The following is a 26,151-nucleotide window of genomic DNA, read 5'->3' as shown; positions in this document are numbered from 1 at the left end:
CTTAGGACACTATTGTCTTAGCCTAGAAATTCAGCTCGTGGATACAAAAATCCTCTAGGAGCCATAACTTCCTGTCAATCCTAAAATTTAATAAGGCAAATGTTCGGCTTCTGGGAAGCCATACTGGGAATAAGGTAAGGCCTTTTGAAAAAGCCATGATGCCCAGGTGAGGGTTGAATTGCTCACTGAGAACTCTACAGATAAGCTCATGGCAAGGCTGGGAATACCCTACACTTACCCTCTCAGTCATATACTTCAAAGTCTGCCAGGGCATTCTAATCCATATTGTCATTTGCTTAGTGTCACATTCCTAAGAGGTAGGCAGGGCAGGTTTTACCATCCTCTGTTTACAGATGAAGATAATGAAGGTCACAGAGCTCAAGTGGGCCACCCAGGGCCACAGACATATGAAGTGGTAGAACTAGAATTTAAATCTTGGTTGGTCTGACTCCAAGTGTAGTATTTGTTTCACTTTTTTTTTTTTTTAACTGTTTCTCCATTCTGGGTTCTGACCTGGTGACCTTGAATCATAAAGATGCAGGGCCTGGCTCGAGTTGCTCGATATGGAAGGCATCTTTTCTCTAAAGAGTGTGAGCTCCCTGCCAAACAGAGGCGCTTAATAGGCTTTCAGAGCAGCCATTCTAGAGCCTCCCTCGTGGCTTTCTGATCTCCCACAGCCCTGTGTTTGAGGGTCAGGAAAGGAGAATACCCTTGGATTGTTTTACCTCCTGACCACCCCGAGGCTGGCTGGACTGTAAGAGGTGAGGAAAGACAAGATGGGTGAGCAGCTGCTTTCAGCTGAAAACCAGAAAGAAATCCCAGTCCTGTTACTTTATTTTGGTTTAAAAATCAAGGCGTGTGACAATGGAAACATTTTCCTGGTTGTCCTCTCCTCTCTGCCTATGTTGACAGAAGACGGACTTGCTAATTCTGGCTGGGGTTTTTCCCTGCCTGGGCTGTTTTTCTCTTTTATCTTCATCAATTGAAGAGGGCTGCTGTGTCTTTCAAACTGTCGGAAGGTATCTGTATTTTTTTTTCTTTCACATAATTCTGTAGGTCTTTTCCCAGATATGTATTTTTCTCTCTAACTTCTAACTTGCTGAAGTTTCCGCCCATGTGACTTCCAGCGTGAGTTACCAGAAACCACAAGAGAGAGAGAGAGCGTGCAAGCCCCAAAGCGAGCGACATGTCCCTTTGGGGAGCAGTCCCTCTGCACCCCAGAGTGAGGAGGACGCAGGGGTCGGAGGTGGCTACAGGGCAGGCAGAGGAGGCACCTGTAGGGGGTGGTGGGCTGGTGGCCCAGGAGAAGTCAGGAAGGGAGCCCAGCTGGTGACAAGAGAGCCCAGAGGTGCCTGGGGCTGAGTGTGAGAGCCCGGAAGATTTCAGCCATGCCTCACAGCTCCGACAGCAGTGACTCCAGCTTCAGCCGCTCTCCTCCCCCTGGCAAACAGGTAGAGTCCTCCTTTTCCTCTCTCCTACCTTCTGATTCTCCTGGGGGATGGAAAGAGACCCAGGCTTCCTTGTCCTGCCCAGGGAGCTGAGGATGGAGGAAGTGGCTCGTGGCACGGGCACTCTGTTAGACTTAAGACATGGAATTTGCTACTAAGCTGTGCATATTGGCAGAGATCCTCCTCCTTCCACCTATTCTGCCAAAGTCCGTTTTTCTCTCCATTTTCCAAGGCTGCCTATCACCTCTGCCTCACTGAGGTTGCCACCCTAAAAAGCTTTCTAGGAAGCAAAGAGGAGGATGAACATCAAAGAACACAGAGAAAAGAGTCTACTGTTCTCCAAGGCTGTAGAAAAGTGAGAGGAGTTTTCAAGCGGGCTGCTGGCATACACAGCTCAAATCCTAGATATGTAGTTCCCCAGGAGACAGCCAATGGGGAAAGAGAGAAAACAGGTAAGGGAGAAGTTAAATTAAAAAAAAAAAGAATAAGAGGAAGAAGGAGGAGGAGGAGGAGGAGAAATCCAGGCTAGCATAGAAGCATCTCTCTACTGGGGCACTGCCTCTGTTGCTAGCACAGCCAGCAAGGAGGGATGCTAGAGGTCCAGCCAATACCTCTTTCCCTGTGGCTTCTGGACAGGAGCAAGGAAATGAATGAGGAGGTGGCTCTGGAAATTTGTTGGAAGACATTTGCTGGTAGTTCATCTTAGCTCTGGGGAAACCAGAGAGACTGAGATAGGGATTGTGGGAGCATTTGGAGTCTAGATTGTGACTTCCAAGTCCAAAGGTTTTAGGTTGAGGATTACCAAAAAAGGAGTGCCCTGCCCATCTCACAGCTTCTAGGGTTTTGTCTTGCACCACACTCTTGACATCCCTTGCTATAGGAAGTCCTCCTCTTACTCATCCAACATGTATCCGTGGGTTAAAATTTTCTCCACCTTCATCTTTTAAAAACTGCATTCTTTCCTTAGCACAGGTATCCAGGAGGGCTTTCCAAATGCTGAAGCCAAAATAAAAGTATATAAATATTGCATAGGGCATCTATCCTAAGCCTCTAGTAATGGAGCAGCAGGCTGGGATGAGTCTGGATGGAGACCTCTAGAAGTCACAGAATCCAGTCCTCTGCTCAAGATGGTATCAGAGTAGCTCTGACTGCCTGGAAGTTTGTACTCTTCTTAGGAAGGAAATTACTCATGGCTTCCATGGCAACTTGGTGCCCCATCCCCCTTAGAGGAAGAGCACTTCCTTCCTATCTATGCCAATGACCTTCTACCACAATGGCCTGAAAGTATTGGATATGTTGGTGAGCCCAGTACTCAGTGAGCCCAGAGCTTTGCCCTTGGATCTGCGCCCCTCTAGCCTGTGGGGGATGTGGGAGGGAACAGGGCATGAGTTGCCAAGACTCCTACACCTATGCTGCAGCATCTGGGGGAGAACTGGAGCTAACCTCTCTGCCCAGGCACAGGACATGCCCATTTCTGGGCGTAATTAGAGAACACCCAAAGATCCCCTTATCCTACCAAGCACCCATCTACTACCCATCACTGCCAGGTCACCTCCACCTTTAACGTTCTTTTTGGCATTGATGTGCCAGGCATTGTGTTGGGGCCATGGGGAATGTCGCAGTGGCTGAGCACAACGGAGAGAAAGAGGAGGCAGATCTCGGATGCACCACAGCTCAGGAATGCAGCAGAAGACCACATGGGATGCAGTGGGGGAAGGGTCTTAGAAAGGCATCGGGCTCAACACCAGAAGATGCAGCACTCTCAGATGACCGGGAGTCCTTGGGCACACTCTTAAAGCCTCAGTTTCCTCACATATAAAATGGAAATGATGATATCAACTTCGCAGCATTAGGGAATTAAACAAGAGCACCTCTGAAAGAACACTTGCACAGAGGTTGGCATACAGTAGGCGCTCAACAAAGTTTGAGAAAAAGAAAACAGCTAAAAGAACAGCAAGAAGAGGCTAAAGGCCAAAAAGTGAGAGGGAAAGGGTGGAGCAGCCCTACAGAGGAGAGGTGACAAAACATACTTCATCGCTTTAACCTTTTTTTTTTTGCCAAATACAGCTCTATTGAGGCCTCAAGTTCTCTTGACTTTTTCCTGTAGCTTTTGGTCCAAAAAGACAGAGACCTGGGGATGTGTAACCAGGCATGGAGAAGAGCTATCCTTCGGGTGCAGGCTTTTGGTAAATAGGGGGATGGAGGGTTTGTGCAGAGACGAAGGCATGGAAGGATGGCTGGACGGATACCACATACCACCAGAGCCTGCTTTCACTCAGAAGGGAGGAGCAGACCCATGTAATCCTTCCCGTCTCTGCTTCCCAGGACTCATCTGATGATGTGAGAAGAGTTCAGAGGAGGGAGAAAAATCGTATCGCTGCCCAGAAGAGCCGACAGAGGCAGACACAGAAGGCCGACACCCTGCACCTGGTAAGTGTTCAGATCGATCTTCATCCTCGTGAGCTTTAGGCTTTGCCCTCCACCATCTGGGAACCCTTGGACCATAGTTTTGATTCTGCTTGCATGGGGTTGTGTATGTGGGGCAGGTTAGTGGAGGGTGAGGGCTGTGGGGTAAGGTGGGGAAGGGAAGCTCTCCTGCAAGTGCTTCAAGAAGGCTCTGTAGGCCGGGCATGGTGGTTCACACCTGTAATCCACTTTGGGAGGCCAAGGTGGGTGGATCACCTAAGGTCAGGAGTTTGAGACCAGCCTGGCCAACATGGTGAAAGCACGTCTCTACTAAAGATACAAAAAATTAGCCAGGTGTGGTGGTGCATGCCTGTAATCCCAGCTACTCGGGAGGCTGAGGCAGGAAAATCACTTGAACAGGCAGAGGTTGCAGTGAGCCGAGATCACACCATTACACTCAACCCGGGTGGCAAGACCAAAATTTAAGTCCGACACAAAAAAAAAAAAAAAAAAAAAATAGAAGGCTCTGTAGCAGGGAATGGGCCAGGAGGCTGAACAGAGAAATGGGCCTTTCTACCCCAGGAGGGCTCAAGGGGTAGGTGAGTTGAGTGTGGGAAGCCCAGAGGCTGAGCTGAAGGCAGAACCACTTGCTCAGGGATGGGGCAGCCAGAGAGTGCTCCATGGTGCTCCATCCTTCATGAGAAGGATGAAGAAAGGAGAAGGCAGAGCTGTATTAGGAAACAATTTAGAAGGTATCAAGTACTTTGGGGATGGCCCATTATCTCGCAGCGCAAGGACCACATGTAGTCGCATCCCTTGGCAGACACCCAAATGCCCTGCATTTGACACAAGGAGGTCCACAGGGCACTGCACTGGATTTCTCTTTTCAGAGCATTATTAAAGTCTTATTTTGAAATTTCTGTCTTTAATGCTACCCCAAGGGGTCTGTGAAACATTCTATTTCAAGTGCACTTATCTGGGATGATCACCGTCCTAGTTGAGTTGCCTCTAGTTCCAAATTTTTCTAGAGAAAGCGTTGACATCTGGCTTGAGCAGTCCGGGGCCTTGAGCAGTGCTGGACTGCAGTTCCACCAGTGGCCAGGGCCCTAGATGGTGTTTCTAGGTTCTGGCTGTGCCCCTCATGAAGTACTGCTTTCTCCTCATTGCTCATACCTTACCACCTTACCTCTCTTCACTCTGCCCCCAGTATGGTTCTTGTTCAACCAACTCTTCGTTTCTTTCTCTCCATCCCCTCATCCCCTTCCCTAGCAATTCTACCTTCCTGCCCTTCCTCCAGAAATATTCCCTTATGTCTAAGAGCCTAGCAATTCCTTTCCATGGAAAAAGTGCACTTGGCACCAAAAATGAATAAGCTTGTACTTATTTGGAAGATTAGCATGATAATCAGCCAGTTAGAATAGCTGTGTTAACCATATCAAGAATAAGTAAGTAAGATGTAGTTTTAGGGGAAAGAATGCATCTTTTAGCTTTATAAGAAACAGAGCAGACTGCACCAACAGCTCTGATTGGGTGCTTGGGTTTTATTTGAAATGTATTCAGCATATCCTCCATTGCACACTAACATCAAGTTCACAACTATTTGTTAACTTTTTGGAAAGAAAGAAAGAACAGAAAGTCTGTACTAACTGTGCTCAACAGTCCGAATGTCAAGTTGTTGGTGGCCCTGCTGCTTGTATGTTCTCCGTGATTTCGTTGTGTCCCCACATTCTGGTTTACCATCTTAAGCTTGAACATCTATGATCCTTACCTCTTTCTCTATCAGAGGCTAATTCTGATTCAGTATTCTTTAGAGCAAGCAAACAGACCAATCAAAATTTAAAAGGATAAAATCTTCCTTGTGTACAAGTAGACAGTGTCCTGAGACTGGCAAACTGCTGTAAGCTTTGTCAGTGTGTACTTGTTTTCTTAAGTGGAGAGTGAGTATAGTTCAGCAGCTTGGCAGTCAGAACAGGGATTGAATCCCAGCCCTGCTGCCTATCTGTGTGACAGAGATATTCTTAGCCTCCCTTGGGCTTGGTTTCCTTATCCAGAAAGTGGAAAATGACAGTAACTACCCTACACAGGTTGTGCATTTAAAGAGCCCAACACAATGCCTGTCATTCATAAATACACAAACATTTGAGTATTAATAAGGGTAATAATCATTATTATAAGAAGCAAGATAAATAATCACAAATTATACACACATACACATTATATATATAAACATATATCCATTTTATGTATATTTAATCACAGAAGCTAAGGGTTGAAAGGTTTCTTAAAGGCTTTAAAGTTCAGACATAAGCTTGATGCTTCAGATTTCTCTGCTACACCTCCAGCCAATGGTCCCCTTGTATGTCTGGTCACTTCTAGGGTTAGAGATCTTCCTGTCTCCTAATTTATGAACAGAAGAGTCTTCGCTATGTGAAGCTGCACCCCTGCCTCCCTGTAAATTCAACTTACTGGTCTTAGTCCAACCCCTTGTGGACATATTAATAGGGTGACACAGATGTGTCTTTGCTGTGGCAAGGCTTTCAACACTAACTCAGCTCTCTCCCTCTCCAAGACAAATGTCAGAGCCCAAAGAGTCAGCTCATCTAATTATACAAGTCATGTGACATTAGGATAATCTCTAGAGCTTGAGAGTTCACAGAACCCCAAGTCATATAATCAGCATATCCATAGCCACACCCCAGCCTCAGTCTCTGGAATGTTCCCATCTTCCCCACATCTGAACACAGATTCCTCCCCCACTGCTTTCTTTTGAGCACCACAGCATCGTCTTCACCTTTTGCCTGATGAGTGGGTCACAGCAGAGTTGACACAGCAAGCCTGCGGACTGCGGCCAATGCAACTTATGTTTCTTGGCTTCAGGTAGAAGCTTTTGGCAGCAACGTGTTCAATCTGCCACCATCAAGATTTAGCTGTGGTTTGAAATCTTCCTTTCCTCCGAGATGGCAATCACCCATCTTCTCCATCCATTATCCTCTTAATTATGTCTGAGATTCAGGTGAAAAGTCTTCTGGTTTACCACCAGTGTCAGGGTTCAGTGTGTGGTTTGCACTTGACTCCTTTCCATGCTTGGTTCCACATGCTGGGATTGTTCTCTGGCCCTCAGACATGGTCATAGGACTTGCCTACCAGTGCTTTACAGATGAGGGTTTGGGAGCTACTGAGAGTACCATATCAAACAAGGACCACATTCCTATTAGGGTTCTAGCTTCATATACACTGGGATATTTTCTTAGTTTCAACTGCTGTCACTATTATCAACCTTAAAATACTGAAACAATTATCTTGTTCCTCTAGTGAGAGTGTGGGATGCTTACTATTCAACATTTCAGTATCTGTCCTATAAATAGCTGGCACCAAGACATTGTACATTGATTACTTTAAAAATTGACAGAGTAGGGAGAGAGCCTCTTTTTATGATTGTGTTATAAATCCCTGGCCTTGACTATCTCTGACATAAAATGGATCAGGTGATTCCTTTCGTAATTGTGACATCAACGAACAATCTAATTCTGTTTTAATTCTCCTTTTGTTGAGCATCTCACACAAGCACCCATTGCACTTAGTTCCTTTTCTCCTGCAGACAACTATAGGGTTCATTATATATAGTACAGATGTTGATTAAAAATGAGAAAGGCATAACTTGACCAATTAGTTTCTAAAAGATATCAATAGCTAATAAATGGATCTAAGATAATCAGTTGAAAAATTATTGAAATAATAAGAGAATGCAGTCAGCTTCTAAAATTAAAACAAATGTAATAACGTTCCTATAAACAAAACATAACCAATTAGGAAATTAATGGAAGGAAAGGTCCCATTTATAATACCAATGACAGCAACAAATGGAAGGAAGGAATAATTTAACAAAAATTATGAAGAGTATCCTAAATGACTTTAAAAAGATTCATATAATTGTAAAGATATACCTATGTAAAGTTAGCAATTTTCCTTAAATTAATTGATAAATTTAATGTGATTCCAATAAAAACCCAATAGGGTTTTCTGGGATTTGGGCAAGAACTGGATTAGCTATTCTTAGTGTCCAGTGAAAAAAATCATATGACAATTGCCAGGAAAATTCTGAAGAATAAGAGTAATGAAAAAAGATTAACTGACCAACATATTAAAGTGAAACACAAATACAGAAATCAAAACAATGTGGAAAAGACAGAACATTGAACAGGATAGAATATGGAAACAGATCCAAAAACAAATCCAGATTTTAAGACCCAAATACATATTTCAACTCCTAAGACACAAGTATAAATACAAAATGGGCTGGGCACGGTGGCTCACGCCTGTAATCCCAGCACTTTGGGAGGCTGAGGATGGTGGATTACTTGAAGTCAGGAGTTCAAGACCAGCCTGGCCAACATAGTGAAACCCTGTCTCTACTAAAAAATTTACAAAAATTAGCTGGTGTCGTGGCAGATGCCTGTAATCCCAGCTGCTCAGGAGGCTGAGACAGGAGAATCACTTGAATTCGGGAGGCAAAGGTTGCAGTGAGCCGAGATCGCACCACTGCACTCCAGCCTGGGTGACAGAGCGAGACTCCATCTCAAAATAAATAAATTAATTAATACAAAATGACCAGGATGGCATTTCAAACCAATAAGAGAAAGCTGAATTATTCAACAGAGTTGAGACAATTGGCTAGTCTCTTGGGGGGGGGGAGGGAAGCTGGATCCTTCATTTCTTATACAACACACATACACACAGATTAAATGTTAAATTTTTTTTAAAAAGGAAGCTAAAGAAACTTGAAAAGACAAATAACCATTAACAATGTATCTTGGAATGAATAATTATTTTCTAAATAAAACTTAAAACCCTGAAGCCATAAAGGAAAAGATTGATATACATTATTTTTATTCATAAAAAGTAAAAGTTGCTATATAGATCAAAATACTGTATGCAAAACCGAAGGCAAATGACAAACTGAAGAAAAAGATCTGTCTAACACATATGACCAAAAAAGGTATGTTTACTTACTATATGAGAGAGTTCTTATGAATCGGAAATGATTAACAACCCAAAAGAAAAATGAACAATGACTATGAATAGGTAATTTACAGAAAAGAGAACTAAGTGGCAAATAAATGTGTGAAAAGATGGTAGACCTTATTTAGTTAGGAAAATGCCAATTAAAGCAGCAGTGAGGCTGGCAAAGGTGAAACATGTTGTTGATACCCAATGTTGCCAAGGCAATGGAGAAGCAGGCACCATCACACACAGCTAGTAGTAGAGCCTGCATAACCCCGGTAGAGGGCAATTTGCCCACGTCCATCTAAATTATAGGTGCACATACCCTGTGACTCAGCAATTTGACATCCAGGAGTGTATTCACAAGCAAATCCATAGATCATACAGTTCTGTACATGTAAAGATAATCATTGCTGCATTGTTTCTTATAGGAAAGACTGAATACAAGCTAAAAAAAATTCATCAATAAGGGATTCAAGAAGTCATTGTCCATTCTGTGGAATATTGTAGAGATGTGAAAATAATGAGTTACATCTGAATGTGCTAATCTGGAAAGATTATCAAGTTTCTGTACTTTTAAATTTAAAAAGTATAAATATAGTCCATTGTTGGCTCCCATTAGTTTTTAAATTTAATGTTATTTATGTATTTGTTTGTTTGTTTGTTTTTAGAGACAGGGTCTCGCTACGTTGCCCAGGCTAATCTCGAACTCCTGAGCTCTAGCGATCTGCCCATGTTGGCCTCCCAAAGCGTTGGGATTACAGGTGTGAGCCACAGCGCCCAGCCCCTTCTGTTTTTAATAAAAAGAAAAAGGTCCATATATGCATAAGTGTAAATGCAAACATTTTCAAATAGATTATAAAACATTGTTAATGATATTTATTTCTGAAAAGTAGGACTAAAGATCTAACGTAAGAGGGACATACTTTGCATTCTTTACCTTTTATACAGTTTGGGATTTTTTATCACATGCTTTTATCTTTGTAATATAGCTATCAAAATTCTCAACATTGATCACTACCACACATGCATTAGGATGATTTCTTTTCTAATTCTGACATCAAACATTAAATAATCTTCCATCATGACATGGAAGAGTATTCAATCTTGACATTATCTTTTGAACATCGTACATAAATATCTCAGCCCTTGGGAGAACCAACTGTAGGTTGGGATTTGAGTGATTCTAAGGTCCACAATACTATATGATAAAAGATGGTGAATCCGTTCCCTTTGTGTAGCCATCCTGGTTGGTTGGTAGTGGCTATGTGGTGCTGTACAACTGGAAGGATTTCAAGTCAAAGGCCAGGAGGATCAGTGGAAAAGAGAGCTGAGGTCAATTAAGAAGCTTTGTTCATGAAAAGGCTAAAATTAGCAGAGTTACCGGGAGCAGTGGCAAACAGCAGTGTTAGCCCTGAGCCGAGCTGTTGACAAGTCAAATCTGGCCTGGTGGATGGAGCTGAAAGCAAGTGAGAGTAACAGCCAAGTTTGAAAGCTCAAGATTTAGGTACTCTTTTAGATGGAAGTGGGCCAGGTGCTTGCCTGGGGCTGCCTCCTGAAGGAGTCTCACATCTGTTTAAGAAAAAAGAGAGGTTTACAGGTTCCAGGGACGTGCTTTGTCATATATGACAGAAAAGTAATGAGTATAAATTATGCATTAAATGAAGCTTTGAGCTAACATGGTGAGAAATACGGTATTTACAATGGGAGGAATATCAAGTAATGGAGGAAAAGATGTTAGGGTAGCATTATTGTTCTTGGCCTTCTGAGGAGGCAGAGAAGGATGCTTACGGTCCTATTTCACTCCCAGAATTCTTTTGCTCTCTCTGGGAGACCATGCCATAAAGTTTGCTGGCACAGAGAAGTCACAGGTCAGGAATGTTCAGGCTAGTTCCACCCTTAAAAAGTTCAATGTAGAATCAGTGAATCATTCATGGAAAGAGATGCGACTCTTCTGTCTCCACTGCTATGAATTTCTTTTAAGAAAAAACCATGTGAATTGAACAAATGACTACGTGTTAACGACTGTGCTTCAAGTGCTCTCCCTGCAGCATATCATTTAATCTGCATAAAAGTCGTATTTTATAATTCCTTGCATTAAGTAACTTGATGGAGATGACACAGCTTGTGACTAGGTCTGTCTGACTTCAGAACCCATTTTCCTAACCATTAAGTTTTACTGCCTCTTTCTTCAAACTCTGATGCAGAAGTATTCATCTTCCCTAACCTATATTTTCCTTGAATCTCTTCATGAATTTATTTTTTTGTTTTTTAAGCAACAGCCTCCAAAATCTACACTATCCCCCAGCCATCATCAGGCCTGGTCAAGAAAGTAAAGACATGTTTACTTTCCATACAGTATATCAATTCTACAATTGATATCATATATGTCATATAGATCATGATATCGATATAGATAGGTACTATATGTATATAGGTACAATTGGCATATCAAATGATACAATATATCAACTGAAACCTTTTCTAACATCTTTCACAGGAATTACTTTTGACACAACAGAGTCTGAAGAAAAAATAATTTACAAAGATGTTTAGTTCATCATTATCTGTGAATAGTAAATACTTTTTCAATGCTATAAAACTTGACAGGTGGCTTACAACAGCAGATGAAGCATATTATGACATATTCATACAATAAAAAAATTTATGCTGGTATAAAAATGATTATATAGATCTGTATTTATCAACATAGAGAGATGTCAGTGATGTAGCATTAAGTGAAAAAGGCAAATTACAAAGCGCATGCAAAGTATAACCCTTTCATGTAAAATGTGTGGGTTTTGGGCATGGTTGCATGCATAAAGAGGTGTCTGGAAGGATATTCTCCAAAATGCTAATAGCAGTTATGAGTAGTTGAGTTTGGGTAGTTCATCTTATTCTCGGTCCTTTTCTCTCTTTTTTATTATAATGAATGGGTACCACTTTAAAAATCAGAATTTTAAAAATTAGGCTATTTTAGGGAGGGAAAACATGTCAAGGAATCCACCACCCCTAACTGCTTGTCTTACCGATGACAGGTCGATGTGGCTACTTTTGGGAGGCATATTGGAAATTGGGAGTCCAGCTCCATGCTGGTCTTAATGCTGTAAAGAATGACTATTTGGGAGGCCGAGGCAGGTGGATCACAAGGTCAGGAGATCAAGACCATGCTGGCCAACACGGTGAAACCCGTCTCTACTAAAAATGCAAAAAGTTAGCCGGGCATGGTGGCGGCACCTGTAGTCCCAGCTACTCGGGAGGCTGAGGCAGGAGAATGGCGTGAATCTGGGAGGCGAAACTTGCAGTGAGCTGAGATCCGGCCACTGCACTCCAGCCTGGGCGACAGAGCGAGACTCCATCTCAAAAAAAAAAAAAAAAGAATAACTGTCTACATAGGATGATGGTCCTAGGTCACAAACTGACAGCTGCCTGTTCAGAAGACGTCTTGATGGAGCTATTCTCAGCAGCACCCAGACTTCCTTCTCTTAAGCAGTATGGGACAGTCTCCCCAGAGTGCCCCTGTGCAAGCTTCTCAGAGGTTTTCTTAGTCTCCTCTGTTGAACTTAATCTAGTCCTCTGCTTCCTAGGAGGGGTGGGTTGGGTCCACAGTACAAAGTCCCCTTCAGACTGTGAGATATCTGTAGAGGGTTCCACCATGGGTTCACATGATGGCTTCTGCAGTGAATAACAATCCTAATAGTCATACTACCTTGTTGATAAAATTTCAGAATTAAGTGGGAACTCAGAGATCTTCTAGGGTGACCTGCCATGTTTCCAATGAGGAAACGGATGACACCCAAGAGCCCAAACCTCTTGCCTTCCCACCAGTCTGCTTTTGTTTCATGCCACTTTGCTGGAACAGAGCTTTACTAGGCAGGTGTTTACATAAGGCCTTTTGCTAAGGTGGGCCAAGAAGCAGGCCATTAACCAGAACACTTGAACTGTCTAGGCACTCATCAGCTCCAAAACATACGGCTACACAACAAGAGACCAGAAAAAGAGTGAGTCTAAGCTTGACAGTGGCCGAAGTGGAAATGTTTCTTTGTTTAAAAGAGATTTTAAAGTTGCAATCCAAAATTTAAAAGGGCAGTGGCATATTGGGGAAAACATTTGCATCAAATTAAATAAATGAAGGTTTAATATTTATGCTACAGAAAGAAAATCTTATAAAGCAAAACATCAGGACTCCAAGTGGGCAGAGGCTATAAACAGAAAGCTTACATAATATTTTTCCTACCAAAATGAAAATACCCTAATTTCCGATTCTGATTATGAAAACGATACACATTAAGGCAAGGTTTCTCAACCCCAGTGGAATTGACACTTCGAGTTCGATAATTCTTTGTTGTTGGGGGTTGTCCTGTGCCTTGTAAAATATAAAATTTACCCACAAGATGCCAGTAGAACGCCCCCTCACCCTGCTTGGTTTGACAACCAAAAATATTTCCAGAACTTGCTAAATGTCCCTGAAAAGGCAAAATCAGTCCTAGTTAAGAATGCTACGCTAAGGAGACAGACACATGGAAAGTTGTTCTTTCTCCTTAATACCTGACAACTTGTAACATTAACATGAAATTAAGAAGCCTTCATAAAGTCAACTGGCAACAAGTAAATTATTTAAAATTATAACACCTAAATGCCAGTGAGGTTGTAGCTAAATGGATAGAAGCATATGCTACTGCTGACATTATATATTTGACATGACCCTTTTTCAGTAACACTTCTCAGGATTGGGAAGATTGAATGCCTCCTTTGCCTCGTTCATCTCGTCCCTAGGAATTTATCCAAGGAAATCATTGAACAAAGACAAAACCCAGTGTGCATCAAGATGTTCATCTCAGCGTTATTTTTAATAGTGACAATTTGATGACAACCAAGATGTCCAACATTAGAAGACCACTTTAAGTAAATTGTGGATCATCAATTTGATGATGTAGTCATTAAAATTTATGTTGACTATGTAGATGTGATAAAGTTATGACAGAAAGCAAAATACAAATTGTATGTGTACTGTGATTGGAATTTTGTAAAAATAAGTATGCATGTTTGTTCAAAAGGATGAGACAGCCAAGTGGGATGGTTCATGCCTGTAATCCCAACACATAGGGAGGCCAAGGCAGGAGGATGACTTGAGACCAAGCTGGGCAACATAGTGAGATCCTGTCTCTACAAAAAATAAAAATAATTAGCCAGGTGCAGTAGCTTGCACCCAGCTACTCTGGAGGTTGAGGTGGGAGGATCTTTTGAGCCCAGGAGGTTGAGGCTGCAGTGAGCACTGCGCTCTGGACTGGGTGATAGAGTGAGACCCTGTCTCAAAAAAAAAAAGGATGAGTTAGCAATGTGTGTAAATGAAAACAGCTGTGTTAAGGGACTAGGATCATAGGTGTTTTTAACTTTTAAAAAATATCTTTAATGTAGTTATACCATATTTTTTTATTTTTAAAGAAACAGAAGAAAATAGCCAGAGAGCTGAAGGAACTCTGGAGGACATCAAGCACAAGGACAGGGAGGATATTATTGAGCTCAAATTTGGGGATCAGGTTTTGTTAGGAGACCTTATAATTTATGCCCCAAAAAGCAATACTTTGAGAGTGGAAGATGGAACTTGGAAATATTACACCAAGACAACAGGTATACCAGTAAATGTCTGGTCACCCTAGACAGGGAAACCAAGAAACATGACATGGAGCTCTCATGAAAACTCAGAAGAAGTGATAAAGTCCAGAGTCAAGCAGAGAGGACTGGATTCCTATGACCAAAATGTGATTTCCTGCAACTGAGGACCCTGTAACTAAAATAGGGTACTCAGCTGGCATAAGAATATGTCTTACCATTAAGATAGCAGTGTGACACAGAAAATTATAAAAAGCAAAGGCCATATTATCAGTACTAGAGCTGAGATCAACAGAAGTGATTCATCTACTCAACAAATATTTATCAGCCAGGTACAGTTTGTTCTAGGCACTGAGAATATTGCAGGGACAGGACAGATTGAGTCTCTGATTTCACGAACCTTACAGTCAGTTGGAAGTCAGGCTGGAAAACAAACAAATAAACACACTAATCACATGACATGTAAAGTGCTTCAAAGAAGATGAAATCATGCAATGTGGAAAGTGTCTGAGGGAGGAGATTGGGGCAGCGATCAGGGGAGGCCTTCCTGAAGCCCTGGCGTTTGAGATCAAAGGTGAATCAAAGAGGAGATTGGAAAGATCTGGGGAGAGGGTGATCTCAGCCTAGAGAGCCTTGAGGCCAAGCTGCGAGGCCAGGCAAAGGTCAGAAAAGTGCCTGGTAGGGCGGAGATCAAGTTCAAGACCATAAGGGAGTGAGGAGGAGCTCAGTAATAACGGCAATTGTGGGGCTGAGCACAGTGGCTCACACCTGTAATCCCAGCACTTTGGGAGGCCAAGTTCGGTGGATTGTTTGAGGCCAGGAGCTCGAGACCAGCCTGAGCAACGTAGCGAAACTCCATCTCTACAAAAAAAATTTTTTTTTTAAATATCCAGGCATGCACCTGTGGTCCCAGCTACTTAGGGAGGCTGAGGCGGGAGGTTTGCTTGAGTCCAGGAGGTCGAGGTTGCAGTGAGCTGTGATAGCGCCACTGCACTCCAGCCTGGGCAACAGGGCAAGATCCTGTCTATAAAATAAAATAAAATACAATAAAATAAAATAAAATAAAATAAAATAAAATAAAATAAAATAAAATAAAAAAGGCAATTGTGCTGCTAGGAGCAGGAACTGGATGGGGCATGTGGTGGAGACCCAACTAATTCAAACCATGCCTGGGGGGATTTCTCTGAACCTAAATTCGGATCATAAGGTGAGAAGCAATAGCACCTCACTGGGCTGTTTGACAGCTTAATTGAGAGGGCAAATGTAAGAACAAAGCAATATTGTCATTTTTTGTTTTACACGGTTCGTTTGTTTAATGCAGAGAGGCCGGCCTTTTCCTACAAACAATCAGATATGTTATCCTACATGAACACAGACGTTCTTCTTTCTGGTTGCTTATAAACTCTTTAAGGATATCAATAGTTTCAGGGGGTTGGCCTTTCACAACTGGTCAAGTCTCCTTTGTTGGGTATGAATGGGGAAGGTAAAATTTGAACACGAAAATGTCATGACGAAGTTCTTAAAATGGTTGTAATTCTGCCACTCCTACCCTATTGGTTCAGTTTGGGGAATAAACAGAGGTTTGACTTAGGCCTTTTGAAAAAATGAATCTCTTGGATTCATTTGGAAGTATCCCAGAGTTACAAAGGAGAAGCTGTTGAAGTGTTTGAGTGGTACGTTACTCACTCTCTAGGAGTTCTCGTGGACATCACAAATTTACTCAGTTGACCCTTCTTCATAGGCACATCTCAGATTTTGGAAAATTATTCCAGATTATAAGTTGGCAGTCAAACAATGTGATTTGATCGAGGACTTACTCTGTGGCAGGCACTGTCCTTGTCGCTGAGGACAAAACAGTAAAGACAATAATAGCTCCTGCCCTCACGGAGCTCAGCAATGTAAAGGGTAAAGAAACGGTTAAAGTTATAATTACTGAAACATGAATAGATCCCTGAGCTCTTGCCTTTCCATTATATGAATGAACTGTGCTGGACTATTTAGAATTGTTTTCATCAATTTAAGAATATAATAGTAGTTTGCTTAAATGGACATTGTGTTTTATAAAATTTTTTAAACTAGAAATAGTCTCCCAACTCTTTAAATTTTCAAATATTATACTATCAATGATAAAATAAATGAAAATATGTAAAAATACAACACAAATGTAATAAAATCAAACACTACATAGTTATGTCATATTATTATTATTTTGAGACAAAGTTTCACTCTTTCCCCAGGCTGGAGTGCAGTGGTGCAATCATGGCTCACTGCAGCCTCCACCTCCCAGGCACAAATGATCCTCCCATCTTGACCTCCCAAAGAGCTGGGACTACAGGTGTGTGCCACTGTGCCTAGCTAACTTTTAAATTTTTTGTAAAGATTGGATATCACTATGTTGCCCAGGCTGGTCTCAAACTTCTGGGCTCAAATGACCCTCCTGCCAAAGAAGCCTCCCAAAGTGCTAGGATTACAGCAACTGCACCTGGCCTTACGTTATTTTTAAAAGGAATCCACTATGAACATGACTTGCTGCACATTAGGCTCACTTAGGAAGTATTTTTAAAGTCTTGATGCTTGCAACCACTCCAGAACAATTAAATTGGAACCTCTGGGGGTCTGGCATCCAGGAATCCAGGCTGTTTAAGACTCCGGGTGCTGGCAGTGTGCACAGCCAGGGTTGAGAATCAGAAGCAGTGCATTCGCAGCCTATCAGGTCTGTACCTGAATGTGTGGAGTGAGTAGAATGTGTGGAGTGAGCAGAATGTGTGGAGTGAGTGTGGGGCAATTATGTGGGTAAGTACCCAGATACTCTGTCAGATACAGTGGCCTGGTGGCTTAAAACAAAACAAACTATTCAAACCCTTGCTTTGATGGCAGTTATTATTTGTTTTGTTGTTTGGTTTTGAACATTGATAACCTTGCTAGTGGTAACCTTTGTAACCTGAAGCATCAGTATCAGCCAAGATTGCATGCATTCAGAGACAAGTGATAGACCAGCCATCAAATACAGGAATCAACAAATCATGGCCTACTTTTCATGTAACAAGTTCAAAAGTGGAGAGACACCAGGCTAGAGCAAGGAAGAACCAAGCTCCTTCTGTCTGAGCAGCCATCCTCAGTATGAGGCTTTCACTCTCTAGACTGTGAGATGGGTGCCAAGCCTCTGGGCATCAGTCTATGTTAACGGAAGGAGGTCTTTGTCCTTATGAGCAGGCTGTGCCTTTTTAGTAGGAAGGGAAGCTCTGCCTCCACCTCCTTCCCAGCCATCAGGTACTTCTGCTTACGTATCTTTGGTCAGAGTTCTGTCACACAGCTACCCCTAGCTACAAGGTAAGCTGGATTTTTTTTTGTTTTTTGTTTTTTGTTTTTAGCAATTCTGTTCCCAGTTTTCCTAGAGGAAGGCAAAGGAGAAGGGGTTTGGGATGGACGCTGAATGAACCAACCTATAGTTATTTCACATTTGAGGGCAATGAAATCATAGTCTTGAAAACCAAGGACCAGGCAATAGCCTTTTAACCCTGTGACTAGACAGGCCCCTGAGGGCATGGCTGATGTGGCCAAACATCTGTTAATGACAAAGTTGCTTATGGCCCTAGAGTTTCAGCTCTAAGACATGAAAGTGAAGTCTCCTCCAGAATCACACACGTGCATTATTCAGCGCAAAGACCTGTGGTTTGGTGATTCTTCTTCTCCTTTCATAAAGTGAGAGGCAGCAGTTGGGGTGGATTTCCCCAGGAATGGTGGGAGATGTGGGCCTAGATCCTCCCCCGGCTTGGGAAGAGTCATACTTTTCAGTCGGAAGCCTGCTCCAGGAATGGCAGGCTCCACCCTCTGCATGTGACGTACAGGGGCTGGTAACTGAGGGAGCCTGAACATATATCTGGGTGTGAGGGATAAACTTCGAACGCCACTTAAGAGTGGGTGGAAGCCAAAAGGTCACTCTGCCAATAAATGACTACATGTCGACACTGTTGAGGAGAAAATACACAGGGACTATTTTCACCCTTCTGGAAATCGTGATTAGAAAATGCAAGGAGAAGGTCAAGACACTAAACTGGAGCTGCAGGGAGGAAGCCTCCGCCCTGCTCAGGGTGTCTGGAGAGTCCCGGCCAGAGCCCAGCTAGGAAATGCCAGCCTTGTCCTTGGTCTTCGTTCCTAATGGCTCCCTGTGGGTGAGGGAACTGCCTGGGGATTCCCCATTGTTGAAGCACTCTTTGAGTGACCCCCACCTAAGCCCCTCCAGTAGGGGATTTCCCAGAATGTTCCCACACCCCCAGGAAGTCTCTTCCTTAGCTACCCCCAAGCTGCTTGTGGTTCATGATAGAGGTAGGTGGCATCAAGTGACCCCACAGGTGAGGAATTTGCCTGAGGTGGGAAAAGAGGAAAGATAAAATTGGAAAGCCAACCGGGCTGAGGAGTTATCTCACAGGAGAGAACTGTCAAACAGTATAACGTTTAAACAGACTTTAAAGGCAAGAGAGGATGGAGGGCACAGACTCTGAAGCCAGAGTGCCTCAATTCAAGCACCAGTGCTGCAACTTCCAAGCTGCATGACCTTGAGCCAGTTACTTAACTTCTCTGTTCCTCAGTTTTTCCTCTTCTGTAAAACGGAGATAATATTATCTACCACACAAGTTTGTTGAAAATATCAAATGTAATGATAACTGTAAAATACTTAGAAGAGTGATTGGCACACGGAAGTATTCAATAAAAGCTATTGGCCGGGCACAGGTGGCTCACGCCTGTAATCCCAGAACTTTGGGAGGCTGAGGCGGGCATATCACTTGAGGTCAGAAGTTCAAAACCAGCCTGGCCAACATGGTGAAACCCTGTCTCTACTAGAAATACAAAAAATTAGCCGGGTGTGTTGGCAGGCACCTGTAACCTCAGCTACTCAGAAGACTGAGGTAGTGAGAATTGCTTGAACCAGGGAGGCGGAGGTTGCAGTGAGCTGAGATTGCACCACTGCACTCCCAGTCAGGGTAACAGAGAGAGATTCTGTCTCAAAAAATAAATAAACAAGTAAATGTTAGTTAAGCTGGGCTATTTAAAAAAAAAAAAAATTGGTTTCTATCCACCTTTCTCATATAAATTGAGCCAGGTTATACCTTAGACCTATTAGATCAGAATCAGGCATCAGGATTGCTAAAGCTCCCCAGGGGACCCCAGTGTGTGGATGGGGTTGAGAATCATTATTTTGGTCCAGTCTTTCTGTTTTAAAGTGAGGCAACTGGAGCTGAATAGGGAAATCGAGTCACTGAGGGTCACCCAGCCAGGACCCGGGCCCAAGCTCCCTATTTCCATTTGCTGCTGATGGAGCTCACCATGGTCAAGAGTTCAGGACCTGGCTCTGCGTCTGGAGGAAGGTCTGGCCTCGAGTCAGCCCTTGTCCAGGGTATCTGGCCAGGTGGCCCCCTCTCCATGTAGCCCAGGAGGCAGACGGTCAGCTCTATGATTGGAAGAATGTGAGCAGCTCAGGGATCTTGTGTTGTGTTGTGTGTGGGTCACCAAAACTGAGACCTAGCTTTCTCCTGGAAGACCACAGGGCAGCCAAGGACTTTTTTTTTTTTTTTGAGACAGAGTCTTGCTTGGTTGCCCAGGCTGAACTGCAATGGTGCGACCCTGGCTCACTGCAACCTCCGCCTCCCAGGTTTAAGTGATTCTCCAGCTTCAGCCTCCCCAGTTGCTGGGACTACAGGCATGTGACACCTTGCCCGGCTAATTTTTGTATTTTTTGTAGAGAGAGGGTTTCACCATGCTGGTCAGGCTGGTCTTGAACTCCTGACCTCAAGAGATCTGCCCACCTCAGCCTCCCACAGTGCTGGGATTGCAGGCATGAGCCACTGCACCTGGCCAACTTTCTAGTGTTCTCAGGAGACCTTTTCCCACTCACGTCTCCAGTCTCTCAGGGGAAGCAGTCTGTGAGAGAAGGAACACAGGGCCCCGAGCCAAGCCCTGCTCTGCCCCTCCCTGGCCAGCAATGAGTCTTTGCATCAAACACTCAAAGTTTCTGAACTTCTGAGAAAACAAGTGTCTTGAGGCGAATCCTACAGCACAGCTGCCACCAGTCTGTGGTCATTTTGAAAGGTATGTGGTGTAGGTTTGTCCCAGGGTCTCAGTTGTCCTCATCTGTAGAGTGGGGATAATAACAGCTGACCTTCCCTATCCCACACAGAGCGTTACTGTGAGGAGTCTGATGGACCTGGATGAATTCTGAATAGGAGAAAGATGGGTACGTGGATGCCCAAATGCAGGCTCACCCCCACCCCTCTCTGTAGCAGAAGACATGCATATGGGAGAGGCTGCATTTCCTCCCCACCTCACTGTGCTGTAGGTGTCCAGCCCTCCTTGTTAGGGGATGTCACTGTTGTACCTCTGGATAAACAGCTGCTCCCACGCCACCTTGGCCAGTTGTCCCTTCATTTGGGTGAGCCCTTTCCAGGGCATGATGCCCCAAGGAGGGCCCGAGTGGACTGGGCAATAGCAGGGACATGGAGGGACAAGGCCCCAGATCAGCCACTTCCTCCTGCAAGGGAAGTCAAACTCTTTCTCTCACAAGTGTCAGGCTGGCTGCACCGTCCCTGGGCTGGCAGGGCGGGTTTCTTGGGGGCCCTAGCAGGAAGCAGTCTTGCTTCCCAAGGTAAAGACGAGTTTCTTATCACTGGCGGTGGTTTTCTGGTTAGAGGCAGCAGGCAGCGGTTACAAACTTTGCCTAGAGCAAGCCAGGGATCTGCAAGCCAGGGAGGGGGAGGCAGATGAGAGAGCTAGAGTGAGCTCAGCAGAGCTTGCTTAGGGAGGAAGGACCCGCTGTCACTTCCCGAAAGCTGGGCCAGCCTCTAGGCGGGGAGAAGGTCAGAGCGGCCCTCCCTTCTACCTCGGGGTTTGCCCAGGCTCTTCAGAGCACAGAATTTACAGTAAATGTTGTCACCAGTGGAAACTCTCAGAGGGGGCGAAGAAAAGGGCTAGAGGAAGGAGCCAGGACTCCCGGCCCCCAGTTCCCGTCTTACCAACACCCCCTAGTCTCATCATGTTGCTTTATCTTACCTTTCGGTAAAGAGGGGATGCCCTCCTTCTGGGATGTGCCAGGAAATACCCAGTAAAATGAATGAGCCTGCCACACCTTGCAGAAGGCAGTGCTGTGAGTCCATCATCGTGTCTCTTGGTAACTCCTCTGCCCCGTTTTAGAGGGGCTTCCTTTGTACTGACCTTGGCACACTTTCTAGCTCAGAGTCCCATTCAAGAAATGCCAGGCTGAGGCTGAGCATGCTTGTGTCTGTCCTTCACAGATGCTGGAACCTGGCTTGATGAGCAAGGCTGCGGTTGGTATATGCTTCTCTGTCATTTAAAAAAGACCACCAACCCCCGCCAGGATGTGGGGTTTGAGATGATTGACAACATAACCGATTAACCTCGTTAGCCTACAGCTCATGCCCCGGATGGATTCATTAGGGCAAATTTGGTTTTATTATTTTATTTTTTGAGAGAGGACCTCACTCCGTCACTGAGGCTGGAGTACAGTAGCACGATCATGGCTCACTGCAGCCTCCAACCCCTGGTGCTCCATAGCTGATTTTCTTGTCTTTTTATTTTTGTAGATACTGGGTCTCAACAATGTTGCACAGGCTGGTCTTAAACTCCTGGGCTCTCAGGAAGTAGAGGTTGCAGTGAGCTGAGATCGCACCATTGCACTCCAGCCTGGGAGACAGAGCGAGACTGTCTCAAAAAATAAAAATAAAAAAACAAAAAACTGCTGGGCTCAAGCGATCCTCTCACCTCGGCCTCCCAAAGTGCTGGGATTATAGGTGTGAGCCACTGCACCCAGCCTATTTAGGGCAAATTTTAAATGTCAAGTTATCTTACATCTGCTCACCACCCACCCTATTTTTGAGTTACCTTCTTCGTGCCAGCAGATGATGTCATAAGTCTGTCAGTCAACAAACATCTGAGTTCATACTATGTGTCAGGCATCGAGCCAGGCATTAACAAATAGGCATTTAATAAGTGCTTGAATAATTAAAAGAAATTTAAAATAACATTTAACTAGTGCTTTCCAACTTGCCTGATCATTAGAATGACCTGTGGCACTAGTTAAAAATCCAAATTTCGCTCCCTAGTAGTCTAGCGGCTAGGATTTAGCACATAAAATTATTATTATTTTTTAATTCAGATCTGCAGCCAGGCATGGTGGCTCACCTGTAATTCCAGCACTTTGGGGCGCCGAGGTGGGCAGATCCCCTGAGGTCAGGACTTCCAGACCAGCCTGGCCAACATGGTGAAACCCCGTCTATACTAAAAATACAAAAACTAGCCAGGCGTGGTGGCACCCGCCTGCAATCCCAGCAACTTGGGAGACTGAGGCACGAGAATTGCTTGAACCTGGGAGGCAGAGGTTACAGTGAGCCAAGATTGCACTACTGTACTCCAACCTGGATGACACAGTGAGACTCTGTCTCACAAAAAAAAAAAAAAAATCAGGTCTGTAGACTTCACTCCCCGAATCCCAAAATCACTGATTCACATTCCTAGATTTTAGGATGGGCCTGAAATTCTATTCTTAACAAGCCTTCAAATTAATTCTCATGATATGGCAAGTTTGGGAAATACTGACCTAACCCAAATAGATCTAGAAAGGTAAGACCTAGTCTCCACATATCAGGTTGCCTTTTGAACTGAAATGTTTTTTTATTTGCATCTCCAATGACATTTGCCTCTCCTCTGTGGTTACCAATACTTAGCAGAGAAAGTCTGTTTGGTTGAGTCGAATAATATAAATCTTAAAGTTATACCGGAATTGCAATCTCCTGGGCTTTCTGAAGATGGGATTCCTTTTCAGTAAATGCTAATTACCAGATTGCAATTGTTGATTAATTAATGATGTGATCAGAAATCAGCACTTCTTAACAGGCATTTTTCTGATTAGCATGTATTTGATGGTTCCCCCAAGCAACAGGGAAAAGAGTGTCCGGAAAAAAGAGAAACTCACAGGCTTGGGACATGTCCAGAGTACTGTCAGGCTGCTCTCTGGTAGGCCGGACAGGGTGGAACAGAACCCTGTGGCAGACTTTAACCATTTGGTATTTATTTATTTTATTTGTATTTTTATTTTTGAGATGGAGTCTTGCTCTGTCACCCAGGCTGGAGTGCAGTGGCATGATCTTGGCTCACTGCAGCCTCTGCCTCCTGGGTTCCAGCAATTCTCTTGCCTCAGTCTCCCGCCGGGTAGCTGGGATTACAGGTGTGTGCCACCACGCCTGGCTGATTTTTTTTTTTTTTTTGTATTTTTAGAGACAGGGTTTCACCATGTTGGCCAGGCTGGTCTTGAACTCCTGATTTCAGGTGATCCACCTGCCCCCGCCTCCCAAAATGCTAGGATTACAGGCTTGAGCCACCACACCTGGCCCCATTTAGTATTTATAAAGACCCTGAGCATTCTAGAATCTGGGTACAGTAGACAAGTACCTAGTGACTTTATTTGTAAGACGAAATGCAGACACTGGGAGCTTTTGGAGAACACGTGGCATAACAGAGTGGAAAAGAGTGAAACTGGTATAAGACGGTCTCATGAACGACTTTCCATTTCCTTAGGCTCTGGACTGCCAGTTGCTTTCCCTTGCTATATTCCCGCCACCTGCCACCCACAGACACCCTCACAGAGACCCTTGCATGCATGCACGCAGAGGAGCACACTCACACACACCCCTCTATCAGGTTGAACCATGTGAAATTGCTTTTTGGGGGGAGGGGAGAGATGGAGTCCTGCTGTGTTGCCCAGGCTGGAGTCAAGTGGCTGGATCTTGGCTTACTGCAAACTCTGCCTCTCCAGTTCAAGCAATTCTCCTGCTTCAGCCTCCCAAGTAGCTGGGACTACAGGTGCACTGCCACACCCAGCTAATTTCTGTTTTTGTATGTTAGTAGAGACAGGATTTCACCATGTTGCCCAGGCTGGTCTCGAACTCCTGAGCTCAGGCAATCCGCCCTCCTCAGCCTCCCAAAGTGCTAGGATTACAGGCGTGAACCACCAACCCCGGCCTGAAATTGCTATTCTTATAGGTGACAACAGACAAATATCAGCAGCTTCACATGATTCAGCCTCATATCTATGTGTACACATGCACACCCACCCATGTGCTTACGTAAATGCGCCCATACTCACCTACAAACATATATACACTTGTGCACACAGTCACACGTGCAGGAAAATTCTCTGGTGCCCTTCTCCATGGCTGTGAACGACTAATCTGGCCCCTCCTGCGTCCCTCCGCACCCTACCCGCCTTGCCACCTTCCCCAACATTAACCTTTGGTGCTGATCCCCATCCCTACAGGAGAGCGAAGACCTGGAGAAACAGAACGCGGCTCTGCGCAAGGAGATCAAGCAGCTCACGGAGGAACTGAAGTACTTCACGTCGGTGCTGAACAGCCACGAGCCCCTGTGCTCCGTGCTAGCCGCCAGCACGCCCTCGCCCCCCGAGGTGGTGTACAGCGCCCACGCCTTCCACCAGCCTCATGTCAGCTCCCCGCGCTTCCAGCCCTGAGCTTCCGATGCAGGGAGAACAGAGCCTCGGGAGGGGCACACAGACTGTGGCAGCGCTGCGCCCATCCCGCAGAGGAGCCTGTCGACCTGGAGACCCGGAGACAGAGGCCTGGACAAGGAGTGAACACGGGAACAGTCACGACTGGAAGGGCGTAAAGCCTCCCAACAGTGGCGCAGCGTTTCGGGGGGCGTGTGCTGGACCCCCCCACTGTGGGTTACAGGCCCAATGCGGAAGAGTATCAAGCAAGATGCTCAAGTCCCATGGCACAGAGCAAGGCGGGCAGGGAAGGGTTATTTTTCTAAATAAATGCTTTAAAAGAAACCAGTCTGGCAAGGCAGTTTCTCTCTTTCACCCTGTCCCTTGACACTCTAAATTCTGCTATGTTGGGACCTTCTGTGTTTTTTGGACTTTAGTACCCTCAAAGAGCTCTAGGGACTCCACTAATAGCTCCTCTTTTCCATGGTTTGTTGATGTACTTGGGAAGCTTTCAATTCCTTCCTCTAAATATCTTCTTCGTCTTCCTCCTCCTCCTCCTCCTCCTCCTCCTCCTCCTCCTCTTCCCTTCTCCTTCTCCTCCTTCTTCTTCTTGACAGAATTTCTCAGCTCTTGTCTCAGGCTGCAGTGCAGTGGCGCGATCTCCGCTCACTGCAACCTCTGACTCTCAGGTTCAAGAGACCGTCTTGCTTCAGCCTCCCTAGCAGCTGAGACTACAGGCACGCACCATGCCGCCCAGCTCATTTTTGTATTTTTAGTAAAGACAAGGTTTCACCATGTTGACCAGGCTGGTCTCAAACTCCTGACCTGAAGTGATCCACCCGCCTGGGCCTCCAAAGTGCTGGGATTACAGGCGTGAGCCACCGTGCCTGGCCTAGGTGTCTTCTGGATTGTCCTTCTGTGCTCCCCTCACTGTGACTTCCTACCTTCCATTCTTCACTGCTTTCCAGACCGTGAGCGGGTTGTCCCCTAGTCCGGGAGAAGGCCCAGTGCAGGATGGCCTCACCTGGTGAGGTGGTAAGTCAGACTGACCTTCTCATCTCCCACTCATGACTCCACTCACCCAGCCAACTGGCTCCGCCCAGACAGCCAAGTCTCTGGGTACTGCAACCAGGCCCTGTGCTGGGCTGCCCTTCACATGAAAAGTGATGCCTT

The 26,151-nt window shown here is 44.7% G+C and overlaps 1 protein-coding gene across 1 annotated transcript; it reads left to right on the top strand.

Annotated features, from left to right (window-relative positions):
• The first annotated feature begins 1,130 nt into the window (after positions 1-1,130).
• Positions 1,131-25,326, top strand: BATF (basic leucine zipper ATF-like transcription factor). Its single transcript, XM_023184356.2, has 3 exons — positions 1,131-1,451; positions 3,774-3,878; positions 24,793-25,326. The coding sequence occupies exons 1-3, from the start codon at positions 1,389-1,391 to the stop codon at positions 25,000-25,002; spliced, it is 378 nt and encodes a 125-aa protein (XP_023040124.1). The 5' UTR covers positions 1,131-1,388; the 3' UTR covers positions 25,003-25,326.
• Positions 25,327-26,151: the final 825 nt, after the last annotated feature.

The sequence above is a fragment of the Piliocolobus tephrosceles genome, chromosome 6, assembly GCF_002776525.5.
Source record: "Piliocolobus tephrosceles isolate RC106 chromosome 6, ASM277652v3, whole genome shotgun sequence".
Classification (NCBI taxonomy): Eukaryota; Metazoa; Chordata; class Mammalia; order Primates; family Cercopithecidae; genus Piliocolobus; species Piliocolobus tephrosceles.
Note: the sequence above shows the minus strand (reverse complement) of the source record. Positions and strands in the feature narration are given on the sequence as shown.